Source organism: Dromiciops gliroides, chromosome 5, assembly GCF_019393635.1.
Source record: "Dromiciops gliroides isolate mDroGli1 chromosome 5, mDroGli1.pri, whole genome shotgun sequence".
Classification (NCBI taxonomy): Eukaryota; Metazoa; Chordata; class Mammalia; order Microbiotheria; family Microbiotheriidae; genus Dromiciops; species Dromiciops gliroides.
Genome location: NC_057865.1, coordinates 289,596,485 through 289,615,230, shown reverse-complemented (window position 1 = coordinate 289,615,230; position 18,746 = coordinate 289,596,485). Strand labels below are relative to the sequence as shown.

The 18,746-nt window shown below is 56.8% G+C and overlaps 1 protein-coding gene across 2 annotated transcripts in view; it reads right to left on the bottom strand.

The window, feature by feature from the left end:
* Positions 1-17,621, bottom strand: part of MICALL1 (MICAL like 1) — a 28,760-nt gene extending 11,139 nt beyond the window's left edge. The window contains exons 1-9 of one of the 2 annotated variants that reach the window (XM_043965539.1): positions 17,385-17,621; positions 11,968-12,016; positions 11,346-11,487; positions 10,519-10,613; positions 9,372-9,517; positions 8,438-8,883; positions 5,944-6,007; positions 4,053-4,417; positions 156-550 (exon numbers count right to left, since the gene is read on the bottom strand). In XM_043965539.1, the coding sequence (XP_043821474.1) occupies positions 156-550; positions 4,053-4,417; positions 5,944-6,007; positions 8,438-8,883; positions 9,372-9,517; positions 10,519-10,613; positions 11,346-11,487; positions 11,968-12,016; positions 17,385-17,530 (1,848 nt within the window). In that variant the 5' untranslated portion in view covers positions 17,531-17,621. Of the gene's footprint in view, positions 1-155; positions 551-4,052; positions 4,418-5,943; positions 6,008-8,437; positions 8,884-9,371; positions 9,518-10,518; positions 10,614-11,345; positions 11,488-11,967; positions 12,017-15,324; positions 15,395-17,384 lie in introns of those variants that run through there. The other variant, XM_043965540.1, reaches the window with a different exon arrangement.
* Between the last annotated feature and the right edge of the window lie 1,125 nt (positions 17,622-18,746).

The following is an 18,746-nucleotide window of genomic DNA, read 5'->3' as shown; positions in this document are numbered from 1 at the left end:
GAAACTGAGGCACGGGGCGGGGGGTACTTTTCCCAAGGGCACACGGATAGTGAGTGGCAGGACTGGGTCTTCTCATAGGTCTTCCCTGGCCCAGAATTCTGTCCGGCTTTGGCCAGGGGTGGGTGGGAGAGGACAAGTGGCCAGAGTCAACTCACCTTCACCTGCAGCTGGGGGGATGGAGGGCTCTTCTCTCTGACCAACAAGAGCGGGGTGGGGGCGGCCCCAGCATAGGGCTTAGCAGGCTGTGGGCCCGGGTCGACTTTGGCACGGCTGGCAGAGGGGCTGGGGGTGTCTTGGTCCAGGCTGGGCTGGGCTATCTCTTCAGAGGAGGAGAGGGAAGAGGTGGCTGAGAGGCTGGTGGGGGGTCCAGGGGAGTGGACAGTGGGCTCAGAGGAGCTCTTGGGTACCACCGGGGGTTCCAGTTCCCCAGGGGCTGGAACAGAAGAACCCTCAGAGGAAAGGCTCTCCACGCTGAGGGCTGGTGACGGAGTCGAAGAAGGAGGCTCTGAGTGAGAAAGGCGCTGCGTGGAGAGGCCGGCAGGGTGCAGTGCTGTAGAGACAAGGGGAGGAGGTGAAGAGGGTAAGAAATTCGGGGTTTGGGAACCTTTGGAAGGCAGCCTAACCCAGTGGGAAGAGCCCAGGCTCAGGAGCCAGAGGACCTACATTCAAATCCTGCCTCTCCTTGTGTGACCTTGGGCACAGGGGGTTGGCCTCCATGGCCTCTGAAGTCCCTTCTAGCTCTAGGCTCTATACAAAGATGGATGCAAAAGGTCCAGCCTGCTGGCAACCACCAGCCTTTAACCAGAAACCAGCAGGTGGCTACTTCTCTAGGAGGGCTGGGGGGGGGGGGGCTCCAACTCTGAGATTCTAGGGTCTTAACCCTCTGGGACAGAAACAGGAAACCCCAGCAGGCTGCCCCCGCCTTGCTTCAGCTTTGTGACTCTCACTAGTTAATGGGCATCACTTTTTTTTTAGTGAGACAATTGGGGTTAAGTGACTTGCCCAGGGTCACACAGCTAGTAAGTGTTAAGTGTCTGAGGCCGGATTTGAACTCAGGTACTCCTGACTCCAGGGCCGGTGCTCTATCCACTGTGCCACCTAGCTTCCCCATGGGTATCACTTTTTAAAACCTTACCTTTAAAAATTCTTCCATCCCCCACTTCATCCAACTGTGCCTCCCCTCCCCCATGGGTACAAGCTTCAGCAAACAGTGCAGTGTAGTAGAAAGTGCTTGGACTAGAATGGAGAAGAATGGGCAGGGACTGGCTTGGGTTTTGTCTCTGTATCCTCAGCCACCCCTCCCTGTCCTGCCAGATGTCAGAGCAAGTGCTTAAGAAATGCTTGCTGAATTCTCAGCACTCCCATGATCCAAGACAACTCTGAAGGACTTAGGATGAAAAATGTGGTCCATCCCCAGAGAGGGAACTGATGGCGACTGAATGAAGATTGAAGCATGTTTTGTTTTGTTTTTTAACTTTCTTTTTCTTGAGGGTTTTGTGGGGATTTGGGGTCTGTGTTTTCTTTCACAACATGACTAACATGGAAATATGTTTTGCATGCCCGCACACGGATAGCCCAGATCAAACTGCCTGCTTTCTCAGTGAGGGGGGAAGGGGAGGAAGGGAGAGAGAGAATTTGGAACTCAAAAAGTTTTTAAAAATGAACGTGAAAAATGTTTTTTACATGTAATTGGAGGGAAAATAAAATACTAAACCATGTAAAAAACCCAAAGAAACAAAAAACCACTTGCTAAGCCTGTATTGCAATAGCCTCTTTGGTCCCAGAAGAAGGGATGAGCTAATCTGCCTCCATCTCTCATGGCAGAGGTGGGGGTCTATGGCTGGGAATACTGCATACACAGCCAGAATCCTGATGGGTGGGGAGGGGAGCTTTGCTGAATGTTTTTTTCCTTTTCTATTTGTTACAAGGGATGGGGAGGAGGGTGCAGAGGGAGGTGGGGAGAGAACTGTAAATGAAGGTGATGTCAAAATCAAAGATCTATAAGGTATTTAAAAAAAAAAAAAGCCCAAGTGATTTTGAATAATGGGAGAGTGTGGGATACTGGAAAGAGCTCTGAGAAGAGGATGGAAGTCCCCTGAGGGCAGGGAAGTTTCATTTTGATCTTTGTACCTTCAGTGCCCAGGGCCCAGCCCTCAATGCTACTTTTGAATTCAATTCCACCAATCAGCCAATTATTAAGTAAGCATTTATTTATTTTTATTTTTATTTTTATTTTTTTTGCGGGGCAATGAGGGTTAAGTGACTTGCCCAGGGTCACAAAGCTAGTAAGTGTCAAGTGTCTGAGGTTGGATTTGAACTCAGGTACTCCTGAATCCAAGGTCTGTGCTTTATCCACTACACCACCTAGCTGCCCCCTCAATGCTACTTTTGAATTCAATTCCACCAATCAGTCAATTATTAAGTAAGCATTTATTTATTTATTTATTTATTTATTATTTATTTTTGCGGGGCAATGGCGGTTAAGTGACTTGCCCAGGGTCACACAGCTAGTACGTGTCAAGTGTCTGAGGCCGGATTTGAACTCAGGTACTCCTGAATCCAGGACCAATGCTTTATCCACTGCGCCACCTAGCTGCCCCCTTAAGTAAGCATTTATTAAGCTCTTCCTACGTGATGGGCCCTGGGCTAGACCCTGAAGGTACAAAGACAAAAAAAATAAAATCATCCCTGCCCTTGGCAAGCTTTCATTCATTTGGCAGAGGCAACATTTATACCTGTTATGAGTAGACGCCAAAGATGAACAAGGCACATGTTTTGTTGGGGAAGCTCAGGGACTGGGGGAGACAGAAGGACCGGTGGGGGAAACAGCTTTGCTTTGGGACCTGGGGCGGGGGAAGAATCATTTCAGAGCTCTGAGACTTAGTTTCCTCACGTGTAAAATAGGCCCAGTCATCAGTTAGCCATCTCCCAGCATGTGGGGAGTATTTAGGGAACGTGTGTGTGTGTGAGAGAGAGAGATGGAGAAGAAGATATTTTTGTTGTTTAGTTGTTTCAGCTGTGTCTGACTATGACCCATTTAGGGGTTTTCTTGGCAGAGATACTGGAGTAGTTTACCATTTCCTTCTCCAGCTCATTTTACAGATGAAGAACCTGAGGCAGACAGGGTTAAATGACTTGCCCAAGGTCACACAGCTAGTACGTGTCTGGATTTGAACTCGGAAAGATGAGAGAGAAATTGACAGAGATGGAGAGAGGAGAGAGGGAGGGAGGGAAGGAAGGGAAAGAGGACAGACAGAATGGAGAGAGAAAGGAGAGAGGGAGAGGAGGTGGGGGAGAAGTATATCAAAGTACACACAAGGCAGCCCTAAGCCACAGGGCTCAAGGAGCTTTGTGCAGGAGTCAATCCTGAGTAGTCCAACAGACAGGCAGAATGTATTGGGATTCCCTCTCCCCGTGACCGCTCAGTCTCTGCTTGGAGGCACCTAGTGACGGGGAACTCACTACCTCTCCCAGCACATCCCAGGCCACTCTTGCACGGGGCTCTGTTGCATGGACTTCTCCGTCCACTGCCCTCAGGTGACTTCCCCGCCTGCTCCCAGTTTGGGCCTCTGGGGCTAAGTCCTTTTGTCTTTTAGTTGGGGGAAGAAATGAACTATTCCTGAACCAAATGGAAACAAGGGCTCTTGGAGGTCGTCTACACCACCCTGCTGGATGAGAGGGGAGGTGTGAGTGACTGAGCGATACTATTGGATAACTGGCACCCAATGGAGCAAGGAGAAGCTGCCCAGGCCTCCCCTGGAGGAATGATCTCCCTGGACTCCTCAGAAGCAGACTGGCCACGCCAGGCACCCACGGGGACAGAGCCCCAGACTGCCACACCAGGAGGACAGAGCTCTGAAGCCCTGGACTGACTGTGCCAGGCACCCACGGGGACAGAGCCCCTGCAGGAAGGGAGGGAAGAGGCCTGGCTCACGAATGCCAGGGCCTGCTGAGGCTTGAGCTCCTGCTTCCATCCCACTCAGGGGACAGAGCCCAGAAGGCCATAGCCAACGGGAAGTGGCAGGGGAGCAGGTTGGAGAGGAGGGACTCACCGAGGGGGGAGGCGCTAGGTGCCCGCGGAGCCGGCCGCTTCTTCGTCCGGGGGCTGCTGGTGGGGGTGATGCCATACCAGGGATGCAAAGCCTTGGGGGTCTGCTCAGCGGGGTCTGGGGTGCCAGGGGCTGCAGCCTCTTCATCTTCCTCATCCTCAAAGGGGTTGTAGGGCTTGGGCTCTCGAGCCGCCGGCCGGCTCTCTGGCTCCGGAGCAGGGCTCGCCTCTCCTGGGCTCCCTCCTTCCTCTGCAGCTCGCAAGGGAGTCTCCGGCCGGCTGCCAGGAGGGAGAGGGGCTGGCTTCTTCTTGGGCTCTGCCTGCACCAGGGTGATCCATGGTGGGTCCTTCTTCTTTGGGGCCGTAGCTCTGGTAGGAAGCAGAAACCAGTCCATCCGTGAACCAGCATTCATCAAACACCTACTATATACCAAGCACTAGGAATACAAAGACCAAAAAAATGAGACGAAGACCCCCAGGAGCTTATGTTCTGTTGGGAGACACATAAATAAATACACACCCAGAAGACGTGAGTTCGAGATCCACATCTGACCAGGCTGTGTGACCCTGGGCAAGTCACTTAACTTCTCACCCTAGGCAACTCTCTGAGACAATTAAGCCATGAGAAGGCACGGACCTGCTTTGGTCCAATCGAGTCTCTTGCCTGGGATACCAGTGGCCTCACAGACCAGTCCCTACCTCCATCTAAAACAGACACTCAATGAACACAAGCTAATTTTGAAAGGACAGGCGTGATTAGCAGCCCGGAGGATGGCGAGGGGATCGGGAAAGCCTTGGATCTGCGTCTTGAAGGAAACCAAGAAATCTGAGGTGCAGGTGAGGAAGGAGTGCTTGGGGGCCAGGTGCGGCTAAGGCGTGGAGGTGGGAGATCAATGTGTGAGTGAGGAAGAGGCAAGGAGACCGGTCTGGCTGGACGAGGAGTAATGGCCGGTGAGGCAGGGAAGCCAGATTGTGGCCAGGCTGTGAAGAGCTCGTGATGTCGAACAGAGAAAGGGAGGCAGAAATGAAGAGAAAATAAGGGCAGGAGGAAGGGTGAGGTCTGTGGGCCTCCGCTCTCCTAGAGGCCCAGCCTGTGACCACAGGGGACCTTCCCTACCACCTCCTCCCTGACGAATGGCCCTGGGGGCTTCTGGACCTCTGACTCACGGGAAAACCGGATTCTTTGTACCTTCCACCCACGGCTCCTGTTTCCCTCCGCCAGGGCCAAGCAGAACCAGTCAGATGCCACCTCCTCAGGACATGCCCCACACACTTGAAGGCGGCCGTCCCGAGTCCTTCCTGTGTCTAAGCACCCCTGGTCCTTGGCCCATAGTACCCGGGCCCCCACCCTGTGCTGGACCCTCCCCACTGGGGAAGCCGGCTGCCCCTTCTCCCTCTTCACAGTGTGGGCACACCCACCCCTGCCCTGTCACAGGCTGAAACCCCTCCATGTCTTCAGGAGGTTCTGGGGGCCAATCAAGTCCCACTGGTCCTCGGACAGTAGGGTCCAGCCCTGGGCCAGGGCCCCGAGTCCTGCATGCCAGCTAGGGCTTGCATCTGGAGCTGGGACAGGGCTTGACGTAGAGCGCTTCCTCCCCAGGGCCCGGGCACAGGCGCCCTCCTTCTCGGCCTTCTCCACCTCCCAGGTAAGCCTACCTCCTGAACACAGACCCAAGAAGGAAACTCGCCCAGGATCCTTTCCATCCCCGACTGTCTCCCAGAGACGTAAGGAGGACTCGGCTCCCCAAGTGCGGCCCAACAATGGGAGGCGGGGCTCCTTGGTAGTCGCTCTCCATCTCTCCCAGGCTATTGGCTGGGAAGGGGTGAAGGGCCTGGGGCAGGGAACCACCCAAGGGACTGTTCCATCGCTTGGGGGAATAAGAGAGAGAACTTACCGATCTGGGGCCTTGGGCGTCCCTCTTGGCTTGGGGACTGGGGGGCTGGATTCATGCAGCCTTCCTAGATGGAGAGTAAGAAAGAGACAGGCGTTCATTGGTAGTGGTCAGTGGTGCCCCCCAAGTGGCCAAGAAGTCTGGATTTTCTGGGGAGGGGGATTCTCCCCTGTGAAGTCACTGGCTTCTATCACCATAGAAACAAGAATGGAGCCCTATCCCCACCCCACCCCAATTCACAGCATTAGATAAGCCACCTTCTTGTAGGAAGCCCAGATAAAGAGATGCCACCGGAGATGGGGATACCTCAAACCTCATCTGCATTGCAAATGAGAAATGAAATCTAGGTCCCAGGTACCCAGAGGCATCAGATTTGAGCCACCCCCCCCCCAGTTCTAAACAGAAGCACTGGGGAGTCCATGTCCCAGTTCTGCTTCCAGAGGGTGGGGGGGGGGCGGGGGGGTGGGGGGGGGGAGGAAGGCAGGAGGTAAGAGGGAGCACCATGCCCGTGTAGCTCCTTCACCCTGGACAAAGACGAGGAGCAGTAACCAAAGATCCTGCAGAACCGGCCTGCCCACCTCAGTCCTCTAAGGCCAAAGTTGGCTCTGTCTGTCACACTGTCTGCCGACACTGTGACCCAGTAGGCTGAATCCGAGAGCTTCAGAGTCCCAAAGCCCTGGGTTCAAGTCCTGAGGGGCCCCAGGCAAGTCAGTTAAGATCTCAGTCCCCCCAACAACGTCCTGCATCTACACGTCGAGGAGCAGGTACCCCTGGGCAGCTGTGGAGAGAACCTGCTTACCAGGACCTCCCCACAGGCTCAAGAAGAAAACAAAGAAGCCCGGAGCAGGATATGTGCTCCCAGCCTCCCCACAGAAGCGGCTCTAGGCAGAATCAGGGCCGGGGGAGGTCAGGGAGGGACAGGATCAGGGGCTGGCTGCTGAAAATTTGAGACGGCGGACACCGAAGCTCGGGAAGCCCCCGGCTCCCGGCCCCTCTCGCCTGTGACTGGTCCCTGGGGGGAGGGCTGAGAAGAGCAGGGATCTGTGTGGGCCTCTCTGCAAAGATGGCAGTGGGCGGGCGGTGGGGAGAGCCCAGGGCCAAGAGCCACCCAGTCACCGCACACTCTGGGGGAGCTCATCGGGAAGAGGAAGGAGCTGGAAGGAGCCTCATGACCCGACCTGGGACAGACCACGGCCTCGCTGGGCTTCAGTGAAACGGAACTTAGTTGCTGCCAGGCCTACTGGGGACACAGAGGCAGTCAAACAATGCCTGCCCTGAGGGAGCACACTTTGTACGGGGGACACAATGAGCACACACGCTAGTAAATACAGACTCTGTGCAAAGCAATCCAATAATTTAGGGCTGGGCAACAGGGGAAGGTTAGCTGGAAGCAGCTGAGTGGCTCTGTGGTTAGAGTACAGGGCCTGGCATCTGGAAGACCTGAGTTCAAATCTGGCCTCAAACACTTGCAAGTCACTTCACCCCTGCCTGCCTCAGTTTCCTCCTCTGTAAAATGAGGGGGTTGGACTATGGAGTCTGAAACCACTTCCAGTTCTCTATCTAGGTTGCTGAACTTCCCTGGGCCTCAGTTTCTTCTTATGTTAAGGGGCAAGGTGGGTTGGACTAGAGCGCCTCAAAGGTTCCTTTCCAGCTCTAGACCTGGGCCCATCAAGTGTCTCGGGCTCTGACACCCAACTTAGAAATGGACATGTGTGGGCTGTGGGCTGTCACTGAGGGTCCACCAGGGGGCGCCAAAGCCTCCCACGGCAGCAGGGCCAACCAGGTACATGGTGTTGGGGGGGGGGGATTGGAGGCAAGGAAGGAGAAGAGACAGGAACAGAGATAGAGAAAGAGATGGAGAAGAGACAGGGACAGAGATGGAGAGAGAGACAGGGACAGAGACAGAGATGGAGAGACGGTAGAGACAAGGACAGGGACAGTTACAGGGACAAGGAGACAGGGACAAAGATGGGGACAGAGACAGAAACAAGACAGAAGGAGAGGGAAGAGGAGGAGGAAAGAACAGATGGGAAAAGAGGGAGAGAAGAAAGGGGGGCAATGGTGAGGAAGAGTAGAGGGAGGCCGGGGAGCCAACCTTGGCTCTGGGTCCAGACTTCGCTCGCCTCCCCAGAACCCCCAGGTACAGCCGAGCCGCTGCTTTGTACCCACAAGCTCAAGGGCCTCAACCCTCCCCACCCCCAGAGCAAATCCAAACAGGGGCTCTGTCCTTGGCCTTGGGAGGGTCCGGAGGTTCAGCTAGGCTGCCATGGCCTAACCAACTCAAGCCATGGTCTGGAGAGCCCTCAGTGCCACCAGGAACACGGGCTGCCCTCAGGTCTCTCCTGCTGGGCCTCGGTTTCTCTATCCAAGGAGAGAAGGCGACACTCACCCCGACCCCTCCCCTCCCAGAGCGGTCGTAGGGCCTAGAGGCGCTAAGAGAAGTCTGTAGAGCGCTTTGCGTGCACTGCAGGTCGCTGCCCAGCCATGAGGCACTCACCATTCACCAGGCAGCTGCCCTGCTCACCAGGGCTCTCCCCGGGCACACTGGAGCGCGGTCGAGGGACCGGCTGGGGGCTGGCGGACGAGGCGGACGTCTCCGAGGCTTTCCTGGGGGCGGGAGTGGGCCGGGGGGCCGGGGGAGAGGCCAGCTCCTGGGGCTTGTTGGGGAGTGGGGGTTTGGACAGAGTCTGAGGTGGGGGCTCCGTGCCAGCCTTTGGCTCCCCCAGGTCACTCTGAGAGAGAGCAGGATCTTCAGTGCTCTCCCCACCGCCAGCCGCCTCTGTCCCCTCCATCACCTCTGGGTGCTGCAAGGTCACTCTGGGCCTGCCCTCTGCCCGCCCCAGGGGTCCCAGCTTGCCCCGGTGCTGGGTGCACACAAATGTGCCTGCCTCCGGCCCGTTCTTGTAAGTTCCGGGGAGCAGGGTGCTGGAGCACTCCTTACACCTGTGGGGGACAGACACCAGTGAACCAGGGTAGGGTCCTGATCGGGGGACCAGCAATCCCGAGTTCAAAGGGACTTCCAAGGTCACAGAGGCCAGCCCCCTCATTCAGCAGAGCTGCAAGGAGCCTCAGAGGAGATCTGTTCCCCGCCCCCATCTTACAGATAGGGAAACTGAGGCATAGAGAAATTAAAAGCTTAGAGATAGGAGGAGCCCCCAAGAAAATCCAGTCCAGTCCCCTCATTTTACAGACAGGGAAACTGAGGCCCAGGCAAGGGAAGTGACTTGGTGGATATCAGACAGCTAGCCCAGGACAGTCAGGTTTTGAACTCAGGCCCTCAGATCTACCCAGAAAGCATCTGGGAGCTGCCAGCCCAAGAGACATCCCACATGGCTAAGTGCCCCTCAGAGGGCCCCAGGCCAGAGGGGCGAGGATGGATGGCAGCCAGGAGGCTGTCGGTCACCCAAGGGCATGCACTGCCCCACGCTCACCTGAAGCACTGCCGGTGATAGAGCCTGCCCTCTACCAGGTACCGCTGCACCAAGTGGACATGCTGCTGACAGGAGGCACAGGTGCTGCTAGGGATGCCTCGGGAGCCCTGCTCCGTCAGGCTTTCGGGAGCCACCCCCTGCTGCTCCTGGGGGTGAGAACCAGCCCCGAGCCAAGGTCAGAGCGCCATCACCCACCCCCAGCACATCTGAGGTTCACTCAGTCATTCAACAAACATGCTTCACACTCATCCTGGAGCAGACAGAGGTATAGAGGAGAACACAGCTGCTGTCCTCATGGGAGGGGAGGGATGACTGACACAATGCCGCAGGCTAAGGGGATCTCTGGGGAGGAAGCAAGGGCACCTGAGCATGGATCTGGGCTGGCAGAAGGGCAGCGCCCTGCCTGATAAACACAAGTCCAGAGAAGTGCCCAAGGGGAGATTAGAAAGGACTAACCTACCTCAGAGGTCACCTAGCCCAACCTTCTCATTTTACAGATGGGGAAACTGAGGCCCAGGGAGGGAAAGTGAGGGTCACCAAGCCTGCCTAGGTCAGAGGTAGGTCTTCCTGCCTCCAAGGCCACCCAGGGCCCTCAAGTGAGAAAGGACTGGGGAGGAACAGACAGATGCCATCCAGGTCTGAAGCCAGAAGGCTTCCTGGAAGAGGTGGCCTGTGAGCTGGTCCTTAAAGGAGGGGGAGGGGGAATGCAGGCACTAAAGAGGCAGAGGGACGACCCCCAAGCACAGATAACAGTCACCAATAACACTGTCCCCCGCAGTGGGACCCTGGCCTGGCCTCCATAGCAAGAGTTCTGGGACCACGTTTACTGGAACGCCACTAACTGAATCTCGCCTTTCTAACCCAAGGCTTTTATTTGGTGTATTTAACAGGCTGCCAGGAGGGTCCAAGGCTCAGCCAGCCTGCCCATGGGCCCGAGGAAGAGAGGCTGAGAAGCCCTTATGTGCCAGGCACTCCTGGTACTGACCGACTGTGCCCTTTGCCAAGGCCGCTTCTGCCCGAGAAGTGGGATTCCCCTGGGGATGTCACGTCCCAAGCTCCCTGACCCATTCAGAATAGGGGAAGTGAGCCCGACAGCCTCCCTCCCCAGAACCAGATGGCCTGTTGCCAAGGGCACCCCCTGACCCACCTGCATCCTGCCATCTTCGGCTTCAGCTTTGGGAGCTGCCCCAGATGAGGAAGAGGAAGGAGCTGCCGGGTATTTCCCGGGTGGAGAGACGCCAGCTGGGGACAGACAGCGAGAGGGCACCTGTGACTGGCAGAGCCCTCAGATGCCTACTGGGTGCCCCCCCATCCCAACATGGGGCCAGGGACGCACCGCCCCCTCCCTCCCAGGGGAAGGACACTCAGGAGGAGAACCATGAAAGCCACAGACCTCTGAGCCCCCGGGGACTGCCAAGAGGTGAGGAGGGGGTGCAGAGAACGGACGGAGGCAGAGACAGACGGACGCCATCCAGCTCAACCCCCTGTACTTTACAGATGGGGAGATTGAGGCCTGGGAGGCCAAGTGATTAGCCCAGAGGCGACAAACCCCCAAAAGAACAAATGACCTCCCGTGATGGACCATGTGTCTGCATGTGGGTGAGGGGGCCGGAGAGGGGTGCTGGAGAGGCTGCCGCCTGTTCTGATTCAGAGGGAGGAACGGGGGTGTCGGGGGTCCCTCCAGCAGCCTCAGTTCCTCCTCTTGCCATTCATTGTCCCCCAGGCACTAGCATGGTGCCTCCTGGCTGAAGGCCTGCCCGGCTTCCCAGCTCAGCTCAGACTGCCACCTGGATCTGCCCTAGGAAGCGCTCCCCTCCCCCAGCACTCCCACATTCCAGAGGGGGAAGTGTTTGTAGGCAGGAAATGGGCAGGAGCGCTGCTGAGGACGGATGGATGGGCAGCACGTGACCCTTCTGGGGGGGGGGGGCTCAGCCTTCCGCCCTCGCAGCTGGGGGAGGAGTTGGGGAGACTCACCTTGGTTGGGGCTGGTAAAATGGTTATAATACTGAGACACATAGGTCATGATGCTAAGGCAGTCGGGCACACTCATGGAGACCATGTCGTTGGGGTCCAGCAGGGCTGGGATACCCAGCTCCCGCTCCGCCACCTCAAAGGCCTAGAGGAAGATGGGAGACACCATAAAACTGAGCCCTGGGCAGACGGAGGCAGCGAGCTCCTTGGGCCAGGGGCACAGTCAGCTCAGCTGAGGAGACACTGGCAAGGGGGCTGGTTCCTGCCGGGGCTCTCCTCCACTCCCAGCTCCCAGGCAGGCAGGCACTGTTTATATCCCCCCAGCAGCCTCAGGATGGGGAGGATGGTTTCCGGGAGGGACAGGACAGCACCGGGCCAAAGGGGGCAGGGAGACAGGAAGGGGGGATGGGCATTCCCACCAGATACCTGCTCGGACACCCCTTCAGCCCCTCTACCACCCTAGCCGTGCCAAGCCCTGGAGCCAGGCTGAGGGGCACAGGCTGCCCTGTATGTCAGCCCTATCCCACGAGGCCGGGCTTATCAGACGGGTGCCCAGCTCCTGCGCTCCCAGGCACCCGCCTTCTGTTCCCACTTTTGTTCTAGACCCCATCTGTCTGGGACTCACCAGGCGGTTATTTTCATAGACATTGTCCTTGGAGAGCGAGTCAAAATCTCTGGAACAAAGGAGAGAGGAGAGTAAGGGATGGGCTGGATGAGGGGCTCAGGAGGTTTGGGTGGGGAGGGGGAGTCAGGGGCATGCCAGCCAACTGCATGAGTCAGGGGTAGACCCGGACAAGGACCCCAAGCCCTCCCACATCCTTCCAGCAGTCAGGGAAGGGCTGGAGCTCTTGACCACAAGGAAGAACACTTGGACGGGGCTTGGGAGATCCTGAGATAGAGAAAAGCAAATTCAAATCCTGTGACCTTGGACAAGTCATTTCTCTCCCTTCCTGGGTCTCAGTGTCCTCATCTATACAATGAGTTTGGACTAAATGGCCTCTAAGAACTCTTCCAGCTTTCAGTTTATCTCTGATCCTGGGAGAGAGCACCCAGCCTGGAGTCAGGAAGACCTGAGTTCAAATCCAGTCTCAGACAGGGACTAGCTGGGTGATCCTGGGCAAGTCACTTAACTTCTGTCTGCCCAAGTTCCCTCAACTGTAAAATGGAGATAACAGCAGCCCCTCCCTCCCAACCCCCCCAGGGTTTTCAAATGAGATCACTGTAAAACATTGAGAAGTGTCAGCATATCTTTGGTGCTTAATAAATGCTCATTCTCTCCTACCTTGTTCCCCTCCCTTTAACCCTGTAAGCATGATCCTGCTGCTACAACCAACAACCTGCTTCCTCTTCTTCAAAATGAGGGGGACTATGGGAGCAAACCGGAGCCCTGGACTAAGCTCCCTAGGAAAACTGGAGGAGGGCCGGGCCACTTTTAGCTGGGGAAGGGGAAAGGATGGGGGTGGTAATCTGGGGAGGCTTCAAGGAAGAAGCAGCCACTGAGCCAGGCCTGTAAGGACCTGGTGCCAGGACAGAGCTCACGTGGCCCAGCCCCCTCATTCTACAGGGGAAGAAAGCTAGCCCCAGCAAGGTTCAGGGATGGCCACGCCACTGGCAGGGGGGTGGGGTGCAAAACCACCTCCCACTCTCTTTTTTTTTTTTTTTTTGGCCGGGCAATGGGGGTTAAGTGACTTGCCCAGGGTCACACAGCTAGTAAGTGTCAGGTGCCTGAGGTCAGATTTGAACTCAGGTCCTCCTGACTCCAGGGCCAGTGATTTATCCACTGAGCCACCTAGCTGCCCCTTCCCCCTCTCTTTTAAACCATTAGCAGCCTTAGCTCCAACATCACAAAGCAGGAAGGGATGAGAAGGGCCCGCCTAAGAAACTGGGGCCCATAGAGTTGGAAGAATCCCAAAGGCCGGATGTCTAGGCCAATCCCCCTTCTCTTACAAAGTGGGAAACTGAGGCTCAGGGAGGCATCCCCGCAGCAAGCAGCGAAGCGAGGCTGCTGGGCCAGGCTTCTGGGTCCTTGAGCCCCTGCTCTCTCTCCTGCCCCTCCCCCCACCATGCTCTGGGCCCTGTCTGGCCTTCCCAAGCACTGCACCATCTGCGGACTAAATTGTGCCTGTGCCATCCTTCCTCGGCTGACTGAGCTGGTCTGGGGGGCAGGGGGCTGTGTCATTGTCTTTTGCTGCCAGGGTGGGTGCACAGGTGTGGAGGGGACAGCCCCCGCATCATCAGGTTCTCCCTGTAAAGAGAACCCAATCAGATGTGAGGGGGATTAAGTGGGGGAAGGTAAGGGTGGGGCTGAGGTGCTACTGCTTCTCTGGGGTAGCATGCCTGGTCCTGACCTGGGAGGGCTGCGGGCCCGGGATCAACACCAAGAGCTCATCCGGCATTTTCCGGGCCAGGAAGCCAGGGAGGGCTGGCTGGGCTGAGAGACTGAGGGATTTTCTGTAGCTTCTGGCTTCCCTCATGGCCATTAAAAAACATCAATGAGAGAAACCTCACTTAAAGGATGGTGAAGCACTCCCCTGGAGTCAGCGCCAACGTGGCCATCCCTGGCTCTTAGCGGGCCAAACAGGGCCCCTGTCGGAGCAGGGAAGGAGCTTGGAACAGGGAATTTCAGAGCCGAGAGCCTTAGAATGGGGAATGTCAGAGCTGGGAGGGCCCTTAGAACAGGGGATGTCAGAGCTGGGAGAGTTCTTGGAAATAATCTTTTCCAATCACATTTTACAGCTACAGAGCCTGTTTGTCTTCCTCATACCCACACTGTGGCCTTGGGGTCAATGAGTTCAGCTCAGTGAGTCTCAGTTTCCCTTCGTGTACAGGGAGTCTCTGGCACAAAAAGACCCCTCAGGCCCCTTCCAGAATCCCCGAGGGTGTTTGTCAGCCTTGGGAGGGACCACAAACAACACCTCTTCCAAGCCCCAGTCTCCCTCATTCACCTCGAGTTCTTCTCCCTCCCCCAGCCCAGCTCCCCAGCCAGAGGATTCCCCCCCCTTCTTCTCACTCCTGGGCAGCTGAAACCAGCCAAGAAATGCCCTTGTAAGGGCCTGGTGTGGGGGGCCTGGGAGCCTGCCCGCTGAGCACAGATGGGCAGGAGGCCAAGCCCCATGGCAGCTCCATCCATGGCCAGTGAGGCTGCTTCCTGTGCTAAACTGGGGAGATTCGGGCTTGCTTGTACTTGGTTTTTATTTTGTTTTCTGGTGGGGGGGGGGCGGGAACTGTCCTCTAATTTCATCAATATAGGAAACTCATCCCATTATAGAAACTCCCTCCACTGATGCCAACTGGCACAGCAAACAGCACAGGGGACCAGAGGCAGGAAGGCTCATCTTCCTGAGTTCAAATCTGGCCTCAGAACCTTGGTAGCTGTGTGACCCTGGGCAAGTCACTTCCCCCTGTTTGCCTCAGTTTCCACATCTGTCAAATGAGCTGGAGAAGGAAATGGCAAACCCCTCCAGGATCTTTGCCAAGAAAACCCCAAATGAGGTCACTGAGAGCCAGACAGGACTAAATGACAACAACATGCAAGTGTAGTCTTAAGACTATAAATTTTCCTGGGGACAGTGAGAGGTTCATTCATCTGCCCAGGGTCCCACAGCCAATATGTATCAGGGGTAAGATGTGAACGATGCCAAAGTACCTGTCCTTCAAACCGTAAGCCAAGGTTAAGAAACAGGCGAGCATAGGGTAGTGAGAAGGCTGCTGGGAAATGATACCAGTTCACCTCTTCCATGCCAGGCACTATACAAGACTGGCTACACACAGATTTCTCCAGGCCAGGCCACCCCTGAGTCTGTCCAGCAATGGCGCGCACATCGGAGTCTGTGGCCCAGAACAAGCCCCCTGTGCCGGGGTCCCTTGGCTCCAAACTCCACCAGCTCCCCAACAACAGCTCTCATCTGCCCCCCTTTCCAGACCAGAACCATGCCCCACCATGTGCTCCAAGAAAATACTGGCCTAACAGTTTCCTCCTCACCGGCAGAGACAGGATGGGGGCCCTCAGTGCCCTCTCCAGCCTCATTCAATGCCCTCCGAGAACCAGCCTCCAAGTCCCTGCAGGAGGAGGTGCCTGGACCAGGGAGCCTCTTCCTTCCTGAAGCTCCCTTTGCTCAGGGGTGAGGGAGGATGCCAGGGCTGGGCAGGGAGGGAGAAGAAGGAAAGAGCCATGGCTTCTGTGCCCTCTGACCTCACAGACCTTGGCTGGGCACCTTTAGCCAGATGTTGTGAAACTCATTTCTTCTCTCTCTCTCTCTCTCTCTCTCTCTCTCTCACACACACACACACACAGACTAGACAGTTCAGGGAGAGGAAGGCAAGAGAGAATCCCAGAATCCTACAGCTGGAAGACCATCAGACACCACTGATATGGCCTATCTGACACACAACCTGGGGTGGCCTGCTACAGACCCAGAAGACCCCTGGTGACATCCTGGCTTGGCTGCTTCCTGGGATCTCAGGCACAAAGGGGAGAGAGCCCTGGGTTCGAATCCTAACTTTGATGTTCTGTCCTCTGTAAAACGACACAGGTGGGCTGGGAGGCTCTCTCCAGTTATGCTGCCATGAAAAGTCTGGTTTAGTAAGGGGAGAAGAGGGCCCGAGGTGCCCCCCACCTCTCTGGAGCCGAGAGCTTATAAGCTGCAGACCAGGCTTTGCATAACCCATTCGGGAACGTAGAGATGGAGTTAGAAAGGACCTCAGAAGCCAACCCTCTCATTTGACAGATGGAGAAACCGAGGTCCAGATAAAATGACTGCCAATCTCGACAGAATTCTGAGTCTTGATCCTCATTCATTCGTGGATCCTTTCCCTTGCCCAAGAGCTGGGCTTTGGGGCCCAGCTTTGCTGTTTATCTCAGAGACTGTCCAGGCCAACACCATTATTTTATAGAGACAGAATGAGAAGCCCAGGAAGGAAAGTGACTTGCCCAAGGTCACCCAGCAAGCTAAGAGCTGCCCCCCCCCCACCATCAGAGCTCTGTCTCTATGCCAGCCTAGCTGGTTCTGAGACCCTGATCGCTCAGTCCTTTTTTCACCTGAATTAAAAGTGTGGTGGCAACGAAGGGCTGATTCAGGGCACCTGGCTTCAGGTCTCAGCTTGGCCCCTAACTGGCCAACTGGTGACTCTGGACAGACTCAGGTACAGAGGCTTGTCGCTAGAAGGACCCTGCGCCCTCCAGCCAATGAATCCAAATCTTAAACACTTCAGCACTACATCAGAGGCGCCAAAACACTACCTACAACATTCCAGAGAGCCGCCAAACCTGATTAAAGTATAACTGGAAAATATTTACCAAAAGAAATAAAAATACAACCAAATGTAGATAACATATTTTAAAACTGAGTCAATCTGTGGTCCACAGGGATTCTTATGGAGTCTGACCCCAGCAGCCTAGGCTGTGGTCTGTGGGGTTCTCATCTGTAAATACAGGGTTTGGGTCAGATCTCTGAAGCACCCAGACCGGAGAGCTCAGACTGTCTGTCTGTCTGTCTGGGATCCCAGACCATCCCAACCACTGACCTATGAGCAAGAGGGAGCTGGGCAGTGACCTCGGGGGGAGGTGAACAACACTTACTACACACACACACACACACACACACACACACACACACACACACACACACACACACACACACACACACATAAACTCACACAACTCAGTCCCACACTCCCAAAGGCAGAAGAGGTCCCGTTCCCCAAATGAGGATACTACTGCCCACTGCCAGCCTCCCTGGTCACCGCCACTGCAGATGGAAGGAAGCTTGGTCCAGATGGGGTCGGGGCTACCCGGTTCTGTGACCCCCACAGACTTCGGTTGGGCCCCATTAACCAGATGATGTGAAATTGACTGATTTTTCACACGCCCCGCCCCCCATGCCCCGGAGCCCCCTCCTCCCCCGCCCGGCTGGATCCCCCCGACTTCCTGCCTCTAGCTCAACTGGGCTGCCAGGGTCCTCTGGTCAGTGTCCTCACTTTGGGGGCTGCCCAGAGCCCCCCTCCCCGGAGTGCCGCCCCCGCCCTCCCCCGGGCCGCACTCACAGCAGCTCGGGCCGGTGCCGGTGCAGGAGGGCGCAGAAGGCCAGGCCGTCCCGGAAGGAGCCGCTCAGGTCCCGGATCTCCACGCCGGGGTAGCCCTGGCACTGGCGGCGGCACCAGGCCAGCAACGCGCCCCGGGGCCCAGCCATGGCCGGGCTCCTCTCCTCCTCCTCTTCCTCCCCGGGCTGGACCCCGCGGGACCCCGGCTCTCGGCGGCTCCGGGGCTGGGCAGGCTCCCGGCTGGGGCTCCGGCTCCTCCTCCTCTTCCTCCCCTTCCTCCTCCCTCTCCTCCCCCTCCTCCCCCTCTCCCCGGCCCTGCTCAGACCTGTCCGGTCCGCCCCGCCCCGCCCCACCCGGCCCGGCCCGCCCCGCGCTTACTCACACGCCCAGCCCCGCTTGGCTCACCAGGCGGGGCGGGGCCGGGCCGGGACCTGGGGGGAGGGCGGGCCCCCCACCCCCAGCCCATTTCCTACTGGGAAGGCACGGGAGACCCTCCCTCCTCCCTCCCTCCAGCCCCTTGGACTCCCAGGAGATTCCCTTTCCAGACATCACCCCCGCCCTGCTCGCTCCCTCCTTTCTTCTAAGGCCCCCCGCAAAAAACCCCCAATGCGCACATGCTCAAGGGATTCCCCCCCGACAGCTGTGGCTCCAGCGAGCCGCCTCCTCCAGGGATTCCCCCCCCCCCAACCCCGGCAGCATAGAGAAACACCTACTGGGTTCCCCACCACCGGGAGACCCCCAGGGACACTATCCCCAGCCCTGATTCCAGTAGGATGGAGCCCTCGCTGTCCCTCCCCTACACACGTGCTTAAGGGGGTGCACTCCCTCCTAGATGAGTGGATAAATCTGCAAGGCCACCTTCCTCCAAGAGGCGTGCGTGAACTTCCCTCCCTGGGATATCCCTTCCCACGAGCTGTTTGACCCTACTTGGTTTGACCCCGCGGAAGCACAGAAACACCCCCCCCCATATGCATTTGTATTAGGGCCCATAGCTACTCCCCGATTTCATCAACATCCTCTCTAGAGAATCCATGGAACTTCCCTTCCCCACCCCCACCCAAAGCCCCGCCCTATCACATACCTGACCCTCGAGAACGGCCCCCTTGGTGGGAGGCTTAGAATTCACACAAAAACATGGGATTCTCTAGCCAGGAGATCAATTGGTCCGCGGTCCAAGGACCAGCTCCGACATTTACAACTTGAATGACCGCGGGCCAATCATTTAGCCTCTCCAGGCCTCAGTTTCCCCAACTGTAAAATGAAGGGGTTGGCCCCTAGATTTGTGATCCTATGACCCTTCCCTGTGTGACCTTGAGCAAATCTCTTTCCCTCTCTGAGCCCCAGTTTCCCCATCTGTAAAAAGAA